We start from the raw sequence: 17057 nt of genomic DNA, 5'->3' as shown, positions 1-17057 counted from the left end.
GCAGTTATTGAATTAGTGCTTATTTTCATTACTTTGAACTACTATATATCATTATATTGAGATACTGATATTGAGATCCCTTTAATTTAGAGACCAACCTATGTAGCTCTTCAATGATTTGCTGCTTTTATTCAACCACAATTACAGGATCCCGAGTAATTTGGGATTTGCACTGTTGCTTTGTCTGGTAATTCTACATCATTTGTACTCTAACATTCTATCTAATAAATATATTCATCATCATCATCCGCTAATCCAGTACACCTCGATATACGAGTGTTCCGAGACACGATCCTGCCTGCGAACAAAATGTTACTTTGAGACACAAGTAGCTTCCAGATGGTGGCGCTAGATATCTGAGGGCTGCGAGCGCTTCACTGGTCCAGTCCAGGTGTTCTCCACCTTCCGTCCTCGTCTCCTGCACGTCTCCGTGGTGTGTTTCCATTATTCAATTCAATTTCAATTCAGTTTTATTGATATAGCGCCAGATCACAACAGAAAGTCATCTCAAGGCACTTTACGCTGCTTTTTCTTTTGATCCTAGGCTCCTTATTTTGCTTCGTTTGATCCATAATACCACTGCGCTGTAAAATCGCAAATAAAAAAATGTTTACAGTCTGAATCCGATGAGTTCACAGTTCAAAGCAGAATTCAGTTTTAATTTTTAATTTTTTACTTTATTAACAAAACTCACCAGTACAAATTCACTGAAAAGATCTTATACAAAACGTTCGCATTTTCCGAGGTCAACATAGAAAGAAATCTAACAGTGAGTAATCACCAATATGTTCAAAAGGAAGGAAACGCAGAATTCAGGTGGCTTTTTCCACTGACGTAATATCCGGTGGTGCTGTTGGCGGGTGAAGCGGCATCTGCGGTCGTTGTTAGCGACGCCGTGGCAGCCATTGTTAATCAGTGTCAGAGCGCGGTGAGGTGAAGTCGCTCCTCGCGGTTCCTCCGTTCGCCGCAGCTTTCTCTGAAGGTAAGCTTCCGCCGGCGGGTCCCGGTTCCGCTGGCGGTGTAACGTATTGTGTTAAGACGCGCTAGTTGAGTGAGTGCTTCGCCTTTCGCGCTGATGTTGTTTGGCCCTGTGGAGTTGCCGTAGAGCAGAATAAATCAAGATGGCTGCCTGCTAAACACGGTGTCCGGTGTCGAATACAGTACAGGCGGGTCCCGGTTCCCGGTTCCGCTGTTACTGCTTGGACCCTCGTAACCAGATCGACCTATAATATGGAGAATCATTACTAGCTCATGATAAAATAAAATGAAAGTCTTCACGTCCATCAGTAAACTGCTGAATCCTTTGTTTCTCACGATTCAATGTCATAATTCTCAGAACTTGGTTTTACACATAGTTACTGAAGTAGTACTTCATTGTAGTACTTAATTGTAGTACAGTACTTCATTGTAGGAGTTAGCGCGCAAAAAGTAAACAAAGGCTGTCGCGCGCGCGCGTGTTCGTCACCGGATGCCTTGCTCGTTCAATGACGTAACGTCCGGCGGTGCTGTTGGCGGGCAGAACTGGATCGGTGCTCGTTGTTAGCGACGCGGTGGCCTTCGCTGTTCGGCAGAAACGCACGTTGAGGTAACATCGATCTCCCTTGTTCCGACTCGCGCGTGCTCGTCTCGTGTTCGGCTCGTTTATCGATTCGTTTCGTCGTGAAGAAGCCAATAAAGCGCCTCGACGCGTTCGCCGCGGCGCTGAACGTGGTGCTAGCTAGCTAGCCTGAGCTAACGCGCCCGCCATGTTTTCTTCTGACGCTGTGATTCACACATTTGATGTGTTTTTAAGGTGCTCCGGTGAAACGACGCGGTGCGCGGACCCGTTTTCCTGCTGATGCGCGTGTCTGATATAGCGGCGTTAGTGGCCGCACAGCGAGGCGTGTCCGGTGCGGGTTCGGTGCGGGGCAGTCCGCGGAACGCAGCGCTACTCGGTTGGGTTCCGTTAAGGTTAAGCCCTAAGTACACGTCTGCATACCAGGGGATACTTATTAACATGAAGGAAAAAGAGTGATCCACTTACAACAGAGGATTCTATTCTTTATTAGAATTTCTTTTAACCTTGTTTTTTAGTCGGATCCAGAACATAAAAACTATAAACATTTCCCAACCTACTAATTGAGCCACACTATGTGATTAAAAAAGACTTAAATCAAATTAGTAGATGGCAATAAATGGATCAGCACCATTTTAATTTTTTATTAATTGGGATGTAAAGCTCATGCAATCCCAAAATTCAGTATCTCAGAATTCGAAGGATGTGAAACGGTTTAGTTTGTTTAATTTACCCATAACGGTTATTATATCGCCTGACATTATCTCCGTGTGTTTCTTGTGCTAGAGTTAAACTCGTCAGTCGGCAAGCTGGCTACCGTTGCAGGCAAGAAGGGCAAGAAGGCTGAGGAGGAGGAGGAGCAGCAGCCTGCAGAAGCTGTAGCGGAACCGGAACCAGCGGCGGCACCGGCGGCGGCAGCAGCAACGGAAGAAGAGGAGGAGGAGGAGGAGGAGTATGTTGTGGAGAAGGTTTTGGACCGACGAGTGATGAAGGGGAAAGTGGAGTTCCTGCTCAAATGGAAGGGTTTCTCTGAGTGAGTGGGTTTGGGCACGTTTTCTTTGTTTCGTGATTCTTTGATTTGCGTTTCAGTGGTTTTTGTGAATGGTGTGAACGTCCCGGAATGAAAGCTTTGACTGTAAGGAACCCCTGCAAAATGGCTTCATCTGTACCCGCCTTTCAGTGAGGACAACACATGGGAGCCACAGGACAACCTCGACTGCCCGGATCTCATCGCTGAGTACATGCAGAAACACAAAGAGAAGGAGGAGAAAAAGAAGGAGGGGAAGAGGAAAGTCACCACAGACGCCTCGGGAGACTCTGAAGAACGGGGGAGCAAGAGAAAGAAAGAAGAGGTGAGATGAGGGGGGGGGGGGGGGTCACCTCCGAATGCAGATGTAGCCCAAAAATGTCCTGCATTGTGCTGCTAACCCTCCTGCTATGTTCAATGTTCCCGGGTTGATCATGTTTAATTATCGCAATAAATCCCAGCAAGCATTGTTCATATTTCATTACTATCCGATCAATAATCAGTGGAGCGGCGTTCCTTCCCTCTAACGGCTGATCGGGATCATCCACTCGTTTCTCAGGAGAAAGGTGCCCGTCGTGTTTCGCCACTTTATTACTTTTGAAAGACCAACATATAAAACGAAACCGTTTTACATGCATGCGCTGTTTGTGAACCACAAAATAACAAGCAATCACAATATGAACTGTGTGTGTCTGTAGATCTACACAACACACGAGTGGCATGTCGGCACACGCGTGTGTGTCCCGACAGCCTCGGACTCTTTCTTGTCCCCCTCAGCTGCAACCGAGAACCGAGAGGACAGTGATTACTTTGCCATGGTGTCTTTTTGCCGATCCCAAGACACACTTACGCACACACACATGCACCGACACACACAGTGTTTTAATATAAAATTGTGTTGCGTGAAGACGCCTGAGTGCAGCGGGTCCACCAGACGAGCTAACGTTTCGTCCCCAGGGCGAGAAGGCGCGAGGCTTCGGCAGAGGGCTGCAGCCGGAGAGGATCATCGGAGCGACGGACTCCAGCGGAGAGCTCATGTTCCTCATGAAGTGGTGAGTCTGTCGGGTCACAAAGCTTCTCCGCGCCGCTCTAACCCACAACTCGTTATGGGCGGGTCACGCGATCGCCAAAACGCTAACGGGCTCTTTTTCATGTGCTGTCTCCTTTCGACTTCAAACGGTCAGGAAGAACTCTGACGAAGCTGACCTCGTGCCCGCCAAAGAAGCCAACGTCAAATGTCCGCAGGCGGTCATCTCCTTCTACGAGGAGCGCCTCACCTGGCACTCTTACCCCACGGAGGAGGAGGAGAAGAAAGAGGAGGAGAAAAAAGACTAGGCTAGCAGAATGCAAGGAGGCGAAGGATTCAAGTTTGGAAGCGCAAGGCAGGAAATGAACTCTGTGCCGGTCATCTGTTCAAGTCTTTACTTCTGGCAGCTACTTTGGCAGCCTGGGGGGGGGGGGGGGGGGCTCCCAGATTATTGGGGCTAAACTGCCAACGTAGCTGACGGAGGAGAGGACGCTTGCTTTCCTGTCCTTGGAGGAGATGGCTATTCTTTCTTCAAAAGATTCTCCCGCCTGTAACTTGACTGAAAAAGGCAAAGGGGTATGTTGACGCGATGCGTCTGGTGTCGAGCTGCCTCTGGTGGGATCCGTTCCACGGCCCGTCTCTGCTTGGGAGACCTGCTTCAAACACGCCTCGCATGCTGCTTCGTTGAGATACACCGGAGGGAGCTTCTTTTGGAAGACCAGGTATTATGAACAAATGTCTCTGTGTGTTCGTTCTCTTTGTGCCCCCTGGGTTGTAATTACTGCGGTTCACCTGCGATCCTCCAGTTGCCAACAGACAATGCTAACATTTTTACTTTTGACGCGAGCGGGTCGGCGTTGCTTTCCATGTGAGACCGGCCGACGCGGCAGCCAACCAGCTGCTGCCGACCTGCCCTGCTCTTTTATACGAAGTGATGCTCTTTAGGAGCGACGCGGATTGTTTCCTGGAGCTGGGAGTCCTGGTTTTGTGCTCCTGTTGCGGAGGTTCAGAGGTGACTGTATTTCCTGTCGCTCAAAGGTGTGTTTGAGGAGGTCACACTCTCCTCAAACGTTTGAGTCTGTGATCATTTTGGACTCGGTAGACTAAAACTTCCCCTCTAATCAAGGACTCTCTTCACGATAAGGCGAACCAAACCAGAAGTTTGACGTAAATTTTGCAGATTCTGTGTTTGATTAGTTTTAAATGATGTTTCCGTGGCATTGACCTCCCGACTGGTGTGAGAACTGGCCAGGAGCTTCTGTGCGTTCGTGTGCGCTGGCCCAGGAGCGGCTGGTTTGGTTGATCGCTGTTCCGTTTTGGCTGGTGGGTGGAGATTCCCTGCAGCGCCGTCGCTCAGCAGACCCTCGCCTTTTACGTACTCCATTAGGTTTAACTGTTGGATGAAACGGTTGAAGGTTTGTTTCGTCCCCAGTGTGTTTTCTAGCTTTTATTACTCTGTGGGGGGGCTGGCCGGGCAGCGCTCTAAACCCGGGGCAGCGCGCCACAGGGATCTCTTTCTGTAGTAGAAGTGTGCGGAACAGGGTGGACGCGGCCGGCCTTCCTCGGATGTCTCCTCTGCCTCATGATTTGGCTGTGTTCATTTCTACGTATCCTGTACTAGAGCTAGCGTAGTAGTTTCCCCTGTTAGCAGACCGAGCTCAGCTAGTTCGCCTCGCCTTTTCGTTGCTGCTCCTTCGTCATGGGTTGATACCGAGGAGTACATCGGACTCTTCCTCTCGGTGATGCAGCGCCGGTTATTTCCTGCTGCCACTGCCTCCTCGTGTCACAAGTCATTTAAATTCTCCCGTCCTTTCTGTTGGGCCTACCTTTTGGTGCGTCTTTATTGCAGCACATTAAAGCCCAATCCAGCAAATGTCTAATTATATTCCTCAAAGTCTGCTCGGCTGTATATAGTTTTACTCGACAATAATTGCAGTGATTCTGTAAATGCTGTGTGTTCCTGTCCATCTTTGAGGCCGAATCTCACCCTTCCTGCTTGTTTTTATTCATCTGTATTTTCCTGAACCAGTATTTTTCTGAGTATTTGTCCGTGGGCGCGTTGTTGCTCACGTCCCATCAGTTAAACGTCTGCATGGTGACGGGGAGAGAAGGAATTAGCTGTGCTGGGGTCTGCTTGTTAGCTTCTCGGTCTCATCTTTAAACCTTTCTCTGTATTTAGAGTATTAGCTGTCGGCCTGTCGCATGTTCATTGATTTTTCTTGCGGTGTCACTGTTATGACTTATCAGAATTTTAATGTTTGGTTTTGGACAGTAAAGACTTTGTTTTCATAACTCTGTTCTTTGGAGTCTTCTTTTTTATGCAGAATAAATCATCTGACCAATCATGACAGCAACTCTAACACCAGCGTTGGTCTTGTTGTGCTCTTATGCAATACATGATATACGGCTACTATGTACTATAACTTGTCAGTGCCAGCAGTCACCATAACTATTCCAGGACAAGGCTTCTGTATAGCAGTGAAATGAATCCCAGTCGATCTCTCGCCAGCGTTTCTAGCGGCCACCGGCTGTTTCTCATTTATTCTCGTAGCATTAGGAACTAGCCGACTAGTAAAACAACTCTTAAAATGAACGCAGCAGCGTGTTTCATATCGGACACCAAGTCCACCGCAGTGATGACGTCACCGCTGAGCTGAGGCACGAGTCCTGGTGGGTCAGCCCACCCAGCTGGTCCTTCCCTCCACGCTGCCCAGGCTTCGTCCCTCTTCTGGCTGTGGAGACGGCAACAACAACCCCAAGTATGTAAATGTGTATTTTTTATTTATCATTACAAATGATTCCAAGTCCTTGAAAGCCAGCAAGCACATTGGGTATTCATAAATACACTGATCATGTTCCACCAGTGTTCGGTATGCAGGTCATCAAGTAGTGAAGACTTCAGATCGTCTTCATGAATCTGAAGTAGAAAAGGTTGATGACTATTTCATTATTACAAAAGTCTATCCCAACAAAGTAAGGCGCTAGATCGTTCTGGTTGCTCATTCCTGAGTGATTTTGCCAGTAATAAAACATTTATTACTAGTTAATTGCCACAGCTCTCTACACTCTTGCTACTCCTGCTGTAGCAAGTTCAAGCTCCCGACAGATCCCAGAAAGCTGAAGCAAAAGCTGGCGTGAACTTCCAACCAGTCACCAAGTGTTGGAATCCACGATCCATAAATCAAAGCTACCCTTCACTAAACTCTCCTCTTAAAACATTTGCAAGATAACGGGTTCCAATACTTATTTGAAGCATTCGTGTGTGGAATAATGAATCCCTACATTGTGTGTGAAATCTACAAAAACATTTCCATGCTTCAGACACAACTGAGGTCAAAACAAAGATGTCTGTTTAAGGCACAGGTCAAAGACACTGCAGTCACAAAAACTGCTTTCCGTTTAGGAGAACGTTCAGTCCGTTGCTCATGAAGTCCAAAATCGTTCCATTTCTACGTTTCTCCTGTTCCCGTCACCAAGACTGTGAGGAGGGGATGTTTGTAGAGCGCCAAACAACCGGTCTAAAAAATAAATGTTTAATCTATCCAACATCCCATAATACTCTAAAAGACCTTACCAGTAAATTCACCACGCAAAATCTCTGACGCCAAAAACAGTGGAACTATCGGGCACGGCTTACAAGAGCTATTTAAAATACATGGTTGTGTTTAGGGCATCAGGAACACATTAAGGGGCATATTAATGCCCTAAAAGCAAACCAGGTGTATCTGGTCCCTACATTTCTGGTTCTCTTTTGGATGTTGCATGAATTTAATCAGTATATTTTAGGATCTTTAATTCCGTTTCAAAGACGTTCAAGCACATCTTATTTACCACAACACGCCGTTTTGCACCAAAGTAACCAGCAGCTTTGAGTTCTGGGGAACATCGTGGTTCTGTTGGGGAAATGCTTGCCCTGTGTTTTATCCCTGTAACCCGAAGTCTTCAGACACTTGAAGTGTCCCTTGGTGAGCGAGTGCAGCCCACTCATTGTAAGCTGGAGAGAACAGAGTGACTTTCTGTCGCGTACCAAGAATCCTGCTTGGGCTGAAAGTCCCTGTCGGCTCTTTAAAAGCTTGGCTGTGTTACCGACGGGCAGGTTCCAGCCTGCCGTCAACCTGTTCTACAGAGAACGGACTGTTCTCATCAGCGGTGTAGGCCTGATGGTCGCCACCTCTCGGGTCATCCGAGTCAGAGTGGTTAGCGCTGTCGCCTCACGGCGAGAACGTACCGGGTTCGAATCCCATCTGTGTGGAGTTCGTGTGTTCTCCCCCGTGTCCACATGGGCTTTCTCCAGATTCCTCCAGAAACATGCCACGTAGGTGAATTGGTTACCCCAAATTGTCCGTAGTGCGTGCGTGTGTCTGTCCGTGTGACCCCGCGATGCGCTGGCGATGCATTCGGGGTGTACCCCGCCTCTGCCCATAGCAAGCTGGGATAGACTACAGCAACTCCCGTGACCCGCAGAGAGGAAAAAGGGGAGACAATGAATGCCTGACCTGGCACCAGATAAAGGATTCCACCTCCCTTTTTGTGTGATTATGAACACAGTCATTTTAAGGAATCCTTTCACTCGCACGATATTTTCTCATGGTTCACTTCCTGTTTCTCTGTTTCTTGCTGGGTTTTGCCAGTGGTAGCGCTGGTCCCTGTTGCCGTGGAGCCACCATGACACTGCCACTGGGTTCAAAATGAAGCAGGTAGTCCATTGCATCCAGCGGCCTTCCCTCCTCATCCCTCAGCCTGGAAAAGACTTCCTGGTACATTACGCCCAGCTTTTGCTTCATTTCCTGGAGATGCCTCATGGCTTCCTGTTTCTTCCGCAGCAACCTTGAACGGTAGCGCATCAAACGTGACACATCATTGTTTAGAATGACCAACACCTCCATTTTCTTCATCCTGCAATTCTGGGCAGCAATCTTGTTCTTACCGCGGCGTCGTATGTCCCTAACGAGGGTGAGCTGCTCCTCGCTGAGTTGGGAACTAGCGAGCAGGTCGTTAAACTCTTCCATTGGCAGATTAACAATCCTCTCATTGGAGAATGGAACCTGCAGGGCTCGTGCACGCCGTTGATCTCGGCTCCACAGTTTGGTGTCTGAGATGCGTCTTGAAGAAGAGGGGTGGTAAGGTTTGGCGTTGATGTGTCTCAAAGACGATTTGGTTGGCTTTGAGGACATTTTACCCAGGGCTGATGAGGACGAGGTTTCCCGGGGCTGGTTGTACGAGTGATCGTGGCTGACATGCTCCAGGCAAGGAAAGCCATTAAGTAGCTTCTCATCCTTGTAACAGGAAGGGAGCAACTTCTTCAACTCGGTGTATCCTCCTCCGACTGCGCCCAGCTCCTCTTCGTCCAGCTGCTCCTGCTTAATGGTCGCCGCCGCTTCTATATCTGAAGTAACTAAACCTTCCTCAGCATCGTCATCGTCGTCTTCCGAGAAGGTGCTCTCCTCGGTTGAAATGCAAGATGGAGACGAGGAATAGAAGGATGCCTCAGAAGCACATGGAGAAGCATGGCTGTTGCTGAAGTCCAGAGAGAGACCCGAGTCTGAGTCTGCCTCATTCTCCCCAGCTGGAAAACAAGGAGAGGTCAGGGTAAGTTCTCAAGTTGGACAGGAAGTAGCGTAATTGGATTTAGTGTAGTTAAAACCTGCATAGTTTACCATAACGTTGGAAAAATTGTAACTAGAAAATTACTTGTGTTGCGTTGCCTTGGTTGAGCCTGATCTTCCATGGTTGCCATGATGGAGCCTGAGAGATCATCATCAGCGTTCCCCGTTTCCTGTTGGTCTCTTCCATGGTAAAGATAGTCTTCCTCGTCCAGACGGGCTTCCATCTCAGGACTGAACCCTTCCTCCAGAGCCAAGTCCAACAATCTAATCTCATCCAAGATGCTGGCATCATCGAAGAGGTCGTCAAGTGGGCTCGGTAGACGGTCTTCATCCTCAGCCGCATCCTGCTCATCGAAAAGAAAGACGCTGGAGGGGGGAGTCGTTGGAAGATCTCGAGTCATCCAATTCCCCACTGGAGATGGGGTGAAACCAGAAGGTGTTAAATCTCGTGTTTGATAGTTTCCACCAAAACTCAGAGCGTCTTCCGGATGTTGGAAACGTGGAACGTCTTCCATGCTGTCCACGAGTTCTTGTGTTGGCAGATTCATGGTAAAGGTACTGGAGTTACCTTCTGCATCTGGTCTCAAGAAGTCTCCTGGAAGTTCTGTGTGATCTCGAGGACTGTAGGAAGGATTTCTATCAGAGTTTATCACAATGTCCATCGTGTTGCAGGCTGAACTGTGGTCGTCCAATTCTGCACTGGGGGTAAGTGCGAACAGATGTGGCTCGGCCTCTGGCTGGCTGAAAGGCCCCAGAAACCCTGGGGGCAAAGACGGTGCATTGTTACAAATGAGAAGAACCGTGGGATATGACAATCTCTCATAGAAAATTCTGGTAATTATTTTATCTTTGGAAGTCGAGAGTTTTTGACTCCTACGTTAGAACAGTTTATTCAAATCCTCAAATGAACATTTCTTAACCGAAGACGTGGAATTACGGACATTCCAGAAAATCGTTGAGATTCAGAAACACACGTCTTCACTGCTTCCCAAAGCTTTCAACGGCTTTCGGCTTCAAATGTGAAGCTGATGAACCCAACAGAGTGTCTTTGTAAGCTCCAGCTGCTGCATCCAAGGACACGGCCCGACCTTCAGCTTGTTAAAGCGGAGGGAATGGAAATCGTGATAAAATCTTACTAAAATGTAATTTCGGAATTGAATTACCGCACTCTGGTAAATGCTCCATTAGAGCAACGTCTGGCTCCGCCTCCTTTGACTCGTCGTCAATGTTGCTGCAGCTTTGCTGTGAAGTTTCAGGCCCGACACTCCCGAAGGTCTCGTTTGGTGCGGAGCTTTGCATGCGATCAAATGAAGACATGTCAACATCCATGTCCTGAGAGGAAGGATGAAAAAGCTGGTATCAGTTTATTCTATCTTCGTCGACTTCTCCGGTGACTTTGTTGAGTGATGCTCTCTCTGTCACCATGACAGCCATAAGGTCTTGCCACTTGAGCTCCAGGTCCAGGGAAGGGTTCCCAGTGGTGGTGACTGGGGGCAGCATTCCGTCACTGTCTGTGGATTGACATTCCATGACTCTCCCGGCGTCTCCAACATGTTGTAACTGAGGGACAGAGAGAACTTGCATTACTGATGGACACGAAGACGGACACAGGCGGGATCCTTGGAAGTGAAGAGGAGCGTACCAGTTCTCTGCTGGGAGCGGTTTCCTCCAGCAGCCTCAGACACTCGTGGAGCGAGAAGGAGTTCTGAAAATACAAAAATGGGACGAAGAGACCTATGAGTGAGAGGTTAGCCATAATACGATAGCAGTGTCCATGCGCGGGTTTTACTTTGTTCCTGCACATGACAAAACATTACTTCCTTAGACAGTTGAGATTTCCATGATGATTCCCAGATGATGTCCTACATGTGTCCCTGACTTCTACGTCGTGAGCTCAAGTATACGATTATACAGTAAATCAGTCCCTTTGTGACCAACTAGGGATCTCAGCAGACACAAGAATATGGTCATGTTACATAATAGCACTGAAAGCTGTCATGGCGGGGTATTACCCACTCTGGGGGTATACCTGCCCCCCCTCCAGCCTCCAGCTCACACTCCCCATTTCGTCTGGGCTGGGACTTGAACAGGTTCCCAAAGAATCGAAAATCCACCCTGGAATTGTCACTTTATCCAAATTCATAGAAATCTGTCCTGAAGTGTTGGATTCCAATTCTGATCCTGATTCAGTTTAGACTAGAACCCAATTCCAAACCTAGTTGTTACGAGTTAAACTAGTTTCAATGAAATGACTTTAATGACATAAGTATATGTACACAGTAAAAAACACGTCACTGCTGAAAAGAGGAGCCCAAGTTTCTGTGTGTGTGTGTGTGTTTATGTATTTGTTTATATATACGGTATGTGTGTGTGTGTGTGTGTGTGTGTGTGTGTGTGTGATGATGATGAAGTAAACAAGACTTATTGCAAAACTGAGGATCATTACGGTGTCAGAACACGATGACCAAGAGATTGGGTTTCAAAACAGTCAGTCACAGGAGCAGGAGGAAGCCATTTGTGTGTGTGTGTGTGTGTGTGTGTGTGTGTGTGTGTGTGTGTGTGCACGTGTGCGCCTAGACAGGTCATGCAGACCAGTTTTTGTGCTATTTATACATAGTACAGTCTGCTTGCATGCTCCACCCTGTGCTTGTCTGTGGTTCTGCTGGTGTGGTTCTGTTGCGCTTGTCTGTGGTTCTGTTGTGCTTGTCTGTGGTTCTGCTGTGTGGTTCTGCTGTGTGTGGTTTGACCACATTGAATCTCTACCATGAATACGGATGAGGTGAGCCCTGATTCGATCTCTCTTTCATGTGACTTGACTTCCTCTGTTTCATGAGCTGAAGTCACTGATGTCAGTCGTCCTCTCTTCCAACCAAAGCCTCCGTTGGACAATGGACTGTTTGTCCACAGATTCACCGCGGCGCATTCGTCCTGTCGTCCCAGCAGAGATCTGCTCGCTGCCCTTACAACAAACCAGACATCAAACCGGGCCCCTGCCAAGGCTCCGCCCTTTGTACAGTTAGGACACGCTCCACCTGTTGAGGTTCTGGCACACCCAAAGGAAAAGTCATTTCATCCCAAATTAACCCTTGCGTTACCCTGGACGTTGTCCATTTCCCTCCCACACAACCACCCTCGTCACAGGGTTGTTTCTTTGTGTGGCTGAAATTTCAAAATCTCAATTTTCAGCACTGAAACCCATAATTTGACATGTAATCCATGTTAAACCTGTCCACGACCCTTCAGAATAAAATGTCAATTTTTCTAGAAAGTGTCCAACAAAAGGTCACGGGGTGATTTTCTTTACAAGGGGGGCTAATTTTGATTTAAATGTGAGAATCCATAATTTGACCCTGTAATCCCTTCAGAACTCAGATATGTTCAAAACGGCCTGTAAAGAGTTAAAATCCTAAAAAAAGTGATTTAGCGTTACTCCATATAAGTCACCTGAAAGATTAAGAGAACAATAAGTGGAAATAGAGACATTTCCAAATGGCTAAATGACAGGAGGACACAGTTGTCCACTTGAAGGGTCCTGGATGGAACTGTTTGGAAGGTCTGCGATGGTCTTCTGCTGCAGTGAGACAGCGCGCATCTATTGCTGCCTCCCGGCACACGTCACCAAGGTGGAAGCACAGGACAAAGACGAGGGCGGAGACCCCTGGACTACGGTGTATGTGTGTTTAGGTGGGTCCTCTCCAGCAGGGCGTGTTTACTGGATTTCAACTGCGCTGACTGTGTTGCCTCATTTTGTTCCCTGGTCCCGTCACGTCGGGCGAGGTAAACTGAGTCATCTCTGACTCATCGTCTCACAAGATACTCAATTTTAGTGAAGGTCAAAAAGCACCAACATTACTAGTTTGCAGGACTTGTACTGATTGGGGGGGGGGTCTCTGAAAGCCTTGCAGCAGACTGAACTTGAACCAGAACCTTTGCTCTGCGTCTCACGGTCCAATGACAGAGGTCTACAGTTGGAGCTAAATGTCAGCTCTTGACCTTTCGCTCAAAATCTCTGCCTCAGTAACATCATTCATGTAAAGTCAAACGACTCAGAGGGGCCGGACACAACGGGGAGGGTTCTGGCTCCAGTCTGGATGGCCTCGACCTTGACTGAATGGTGGGGATCCTTGAACAGGCCCTGGTTCTGATGCTTCTGGACTAAAACTAAAACACACCCCCTAAATGATTTTCAACAGTGCGAGTTCATCGGACTTGCCTCTCCTGTCTCATCGTCTTCTTCCTGCAGAGTCCCGGGTGCTGATCTGGACTCCACAGTCTGGTCTCTCTCCTCCCCAGCAGGTCCCCTCCACACTGGCAGAGTCTGGTCTGGAAGCCCCGATGGGACGGGATCCGGGTCCAGCTGGACCAACCACGTCTCCAGCTCAGCATGAGGAACCTGAGGAGACGGGTATGGAACAAACCCTGTTTTCCTGTGAAAGGCAGCCAAACCTTTGATCCCAGTCTAGGTTGTCCACATCCAGGTTATATAACGTAAACATGGATCAGATTTCGATGTCCAACAGATCCGTGCACCAGAATGGACTCCTCATGTAGGTCAGAGGAGCAGTTTGTTCTGTCTTAGGAGGCTTTGTCTGCACTAGTATTGGCAAATGTGTGATCACATCTGCTCAAGTTGTTACCATGACCACAGAATAATACCTCCACCAGTACAGATGGATGTGGACGGACAGGTTGTCCTACCTGGAGTCTGTCCAGGGAGTGGACCCAGCCCAGCAGCCTTCGTGCAGTGAAGAACCCCTCCAGGTCCACGTTCTTAGGGTGCAGGCTGTGGCCGTCTTCTAGGTGGTTGTGGAACGGGGCTTGGGTCAGCGCTGAGGTTGAACCCAGGATCATCTCAGGCCAGGAGGGGGGCAGTCCCACATCAAGCCTCAGTCCACACAGGCTGAGTAGGATGGCCATCTGGATGAGGCCCTCCATGAAGCATTTCTTTAGGTACTGCATGTGTCAGACGTGCCTGGGGTCCGCCACTCGGCCCGGTCCCCGGGTCTGTCCTGTCGTAGTGGGTTCAGCCTTTAGAGCTACACAGGTGTCCTCTGTTAGAGCTGCCCACTGATGGAAGGTTTAAGATCAACTGTGATTTAAAAACAGTAAAATAAAAAACACTTTCACAAATTCAGCAAACCAGATCAGACCAGATCAGATCAGATGACACTGATCAATCAAATATTAACGATCTTGTCATGTGTGATGTTTAAGAGTTTAACTTGCTGACATAATAAATAACCTGAAAGGATGAATTGGATGTGTTGCTATTTCATAATAAATGTGTGTCTGTCCTGTAATATCACAAAACTACCAAACGCTGGTATGAACTGCAAAGCGCTGAACGCTGTTCTAACTGTGACTAATGGGTTATTATATATGCTACTACGAGTACTACTACTACTGTACTTTTGTCTTGTCCCTTGAGGGGTCGCCACAGCAAGCCAGCCTTCTCCACTTCACCCTGTCCTTTGCATCGTCCTCCCCAACACCAGCCACTCTCATGTCCTCCCTCACTACGTCCCTGTCTCTCCTCTGGACGTGTCCAAACCATCAAAGTCTGGTCTCTCTGACCTTGTCTCCAAAACGTCTAACCTTCACTGTCCCTCTTATTGTCTCATTTCTAATCCTGTCCAACCTGGTCACTCCCAAGGAGAACCTCAGCATCTTCATCTCCTCCACTTCTAGCTCCGCCTCCTGTCTTTTCCTCAGAGACACTGTCTCTAAGCCGTCCATCATGGCTGTCCTCACCACTGTCTTGTAGACCTGTCCCTTCGTCCTATCACAGAGCACACCTGATACTTTCCTCCCCCCGTTCCAGCCTGCCTGCACACGATTCTTCACCTCCTTTCCACATTCTCTCCATCACTCTGCTCTGTTGACCCGAGGTACCTGAAGTCCTCTACCTTCTTTACGTCTATTCCTTGTAACTTCACTGTCCCCCCTGGGACCTTCTCATTTACACACCTGTACTCTGTTTCACTCCTGCTCACCTTCATTCCTCTCTTTTCTAGAGCAGACCTCCACTTCTCTAGATTCTCCTCTACCTGCTCCCTGCTCTCGCTGCAGATCTTTTAAACTGTATCAATTAAGCTGATCAGTACAGAAGCATGGAACATAAATCCATAGATTTATCCTACGTGCAGCCGGGAACACAGACAGCTTCCCACCATGAGCACGAGGTTAGAGGAAAGCAAGCGCTCCTAAATATTTAGTTCCTGTACCACAATCACTAACAAGCAACAGTATTAATATCACTACTACTTCTACTAGTACTATTACTGATATCCATATACATGTGCCACAATAATGTTTCTGGTACTGGTCCACACTGATCTTGTGTCGGTGCAGTCCGGAGACGTGGGACTCTGTCTGGGAGGGGACAGAGCCAGCTAGACCTACTTCTAGGCACGCTGTGGGGCAACCACCCGACTGCCCCCCCCCCCCTTCTCCTGGGACGCTGGGCTCAGCTTTCATTCTGTGGCAACCTGTTTACAGAAACCGCACTGGAACAGCTGATTGAGCCGGAGCTGAAAACACATCCCATAATGTCCCGCCGTCCAATCTGGACCTGCTTTGTGCCTGTCAGTGTTACTGATGGCAAATACTAGCAGGATACTGGCTCAAACGGTGAAGGCGTGTACTGCTGGTATTTTATTGCTCCAAGTACTCAAGTGTTCATGGCCGACTGTAACAAAGTAAAAGTACTTTTTAGCAGTATTCTTTGTGTATTTGTTGGAGGTAAAGTTAGGCTGGACTCGTTCAACACACAACACCGCGGCGTGATCCACGCGGCGCGAACGCGCTCCACGGCGGTCTTACCGGCGGCGCGCCACTCGTCTCCGTCGTCTCCGGTGATCACGGTGTCTCCCGGTTTCGGTGTCTGCTGCCGGACAGCTGGGGCGGACGCGCTTTATTAAACCACGCTCAGCGGTGACGTCACTGGCTCCTCCCACAGGAACCCCCACTGACGCGTGGACACGGACGCGTTGGAGGAAACACGAGAGGCATCTGAGGGTGTGTCCCAGACATCAATCCAGAAGCACCGGACAACAGAACCACGTGTCCGTCCTGAGCGGAGCCGGGACATCAGGTCCGGTTTGTGTTTCAGGGACACGGTGGGATGATGTCCTCCTCAGTGGACAGTGTCTCCAGTCGTCCAACCCGTGGCAGGGGGACATTCCCAGGTTAATGTCCTTGTGTATTTACCCGTCCGGTCCTGAACCCTGATCTGGGACTCTGTCCCGGTGTTAGAGTCGGGACGAGACGCTGTAAGAACCGGATGAGTTCATGTATTAAAACGATATTTAAGCCACAGATGATGATGATGATGATGATGATGATGATTAAACCCTGCGTGTTTTATTATTCCCTCCCCCATCCTGGTTCCTTGTTTGTTGCTGGCTGGTTTTCAGCCTGATTTATTTGGAGGACAAGGTGCTGTTCAATATTTGTATTCGTTGAATAATCATTAACAATTAAAAGAGTTATGGAAAAATAAAACCATAAATGTAGTGTTGGATTTTCATGAAGGACACTAGCGGAGGATGGGATGGGATGGGACAAGGCATTGCAGCAGCTTTCACAAAATGAAAGCTGCCTTCTTTAAAAGAGACATATTATTAAAAACTCACTTTTCCCATGTTTCTAGACTATTATGGAAGTTTTGGGTCATTATCGACCCAAAAACAGCGAAATAAAGCATCAAGTGAATCCTGCATAGTTTGCGTAGTTCAGTAATCACCTACTGAAATACTGGCAGAAATCTCTCCCCCTGTGATGTCACAGTGGGCGAACGTGCACAAGATGTGCATGCACATTCATTGCGTGCACACAGCTGCG

At 48.2% G+C, this 17057-nt stretch overlaps 2 protein-coding genes across 4 annotated transcripts; one reads left to right on the top strand and one right to left on the bottom strand.

Annotated features, from left to right (window-relative positions):
* Positions 1-1499: 1499 nt before the first annotated feature.
* On the top strand, positions 1500-6236 carry cbx1a (chromobox homolog 1a (HP1 beta homolog Drosophila)). The gene is made up of 5 exons (XM_068749369.1): positions 1500-1585; positions 2342-2588; positions 2736-2907; positions 3540-3634; positions 3767-6236. Exons 2-5 carry the CDS (start codon positions 2542-2544, stop codon positions 3915-3917), a joined length of 465 nt encoding a protein of 154 aa, XP_068605470.1. The 5' UTR covers positions 1500-1585; positions 2342-2541; the 3' UTR covers positions 3918-6236.
* A 137-nt stretch (positions 6237-6373) lies between these two features.
* Positions 6374-16097, bottom strand: nfe2l1a (nfe2 like bZIP transcription factor 1a). 3 transcript variants are annotated; one of them, XM_068749368.1, is made up of 9 exons: positions 16038-16097; positions 13914-14304; positions 13429-13608; positions 10858-10920; positions 10638-10775; positions 10379-10547; positions 9784-9975; positions 9301-9627; positions 6374-9175 (listed from the first exon to the last, which is right to left on the bottom strand). In XM_068749368.1, the coding sequence occupies exons 2-9, from the start codon at positions 14172-14174 to the stop codon at positions 8202-8204; spliced, it is 2304 nt and encodes a 767-aa protein (XP_068605469.1). In that variant the 5' UTR covers positions 14175-14304; positions 16038-16097; the 3' UTR covers positions 6374-8201. The 3 variants fall into 3 exon arrangements, with proteins under 3 accessions (XP_068605469.1, XP_068605467.1, XP_068605468.1); XM_068749366.1 differs by having other exon boundaries at positions 9301-9975; XM_068749367.1 differs by having other exon boundaries at positions 9301-9975; positions 13914-14282; positions 16038-16088.
* Between the last annotated feature and the right edge of the window lie 960 nt (positions 16098-17057).

This window comes from Brachionichthys hirsutus, chromosome 16 (assembly GCF_040956055.1).
Source record: "Brachionichthys hirsutus isolate HB-005 chromosome 16, CSIRO-AGI_Bhir_v1, whole genome shotgun sequence".
Taxonomy (NCBI): Eukaryota; Metazoa; Chordata; class Actinopteri; order Lophiiformes; family Brachionichthyidae; genus Brachionichthys; species Brachionichthys hirsutus.
Note: the sequence above shows the minus strand (reverse complement) of the source record. Positions and strands in the feature narration are given on the sequence as shown.

Coding starts and splice junctions, on each gene's coding strand:
- cbx1a (XM_068749369.1), top strand. CDS start 2,542: ATGAAGGGGAAAGTGGAGTTCCTGCTCAAATGGAAGGGTTTCTCTGA. Junction 2,589..2,735: donor AAATGGAAGGGTTTCTCTGA/GTGAGTGGGTTT, acceptor CCCGCCTTTCAG/TGAGGACAACACATGGGAGC. Junction 2,908..3,539: donor GCAAGAGAAAGAAAGAAGAG/GTGAGATGAGGG, acceptor TTTCGTCCCCAG/GGCGAGAAGGCGCGAGGCTT.
- nfe2l1a (XM_068749366.1), bottom strand. CDS start 14,174: ATGCAGTACCTAAAGAAATGCTTCATGGAGGGCCTCATCCAGATGGCC. Junction 10,776..10,857: donor CCGCTCCCAGCAGAGAACTG/GTACGCTCCTCT, acceptor TCTGTCCCTCAG/TTACAACATGTTGGAGACGC. Junction 9,976..10,378: donor GGAGCATTTACCAGAGTGCG/GTAATTCAATTC, acceptor CTTTGCCCCCAG/GGTTTCTGGGGCCTTTCAGC.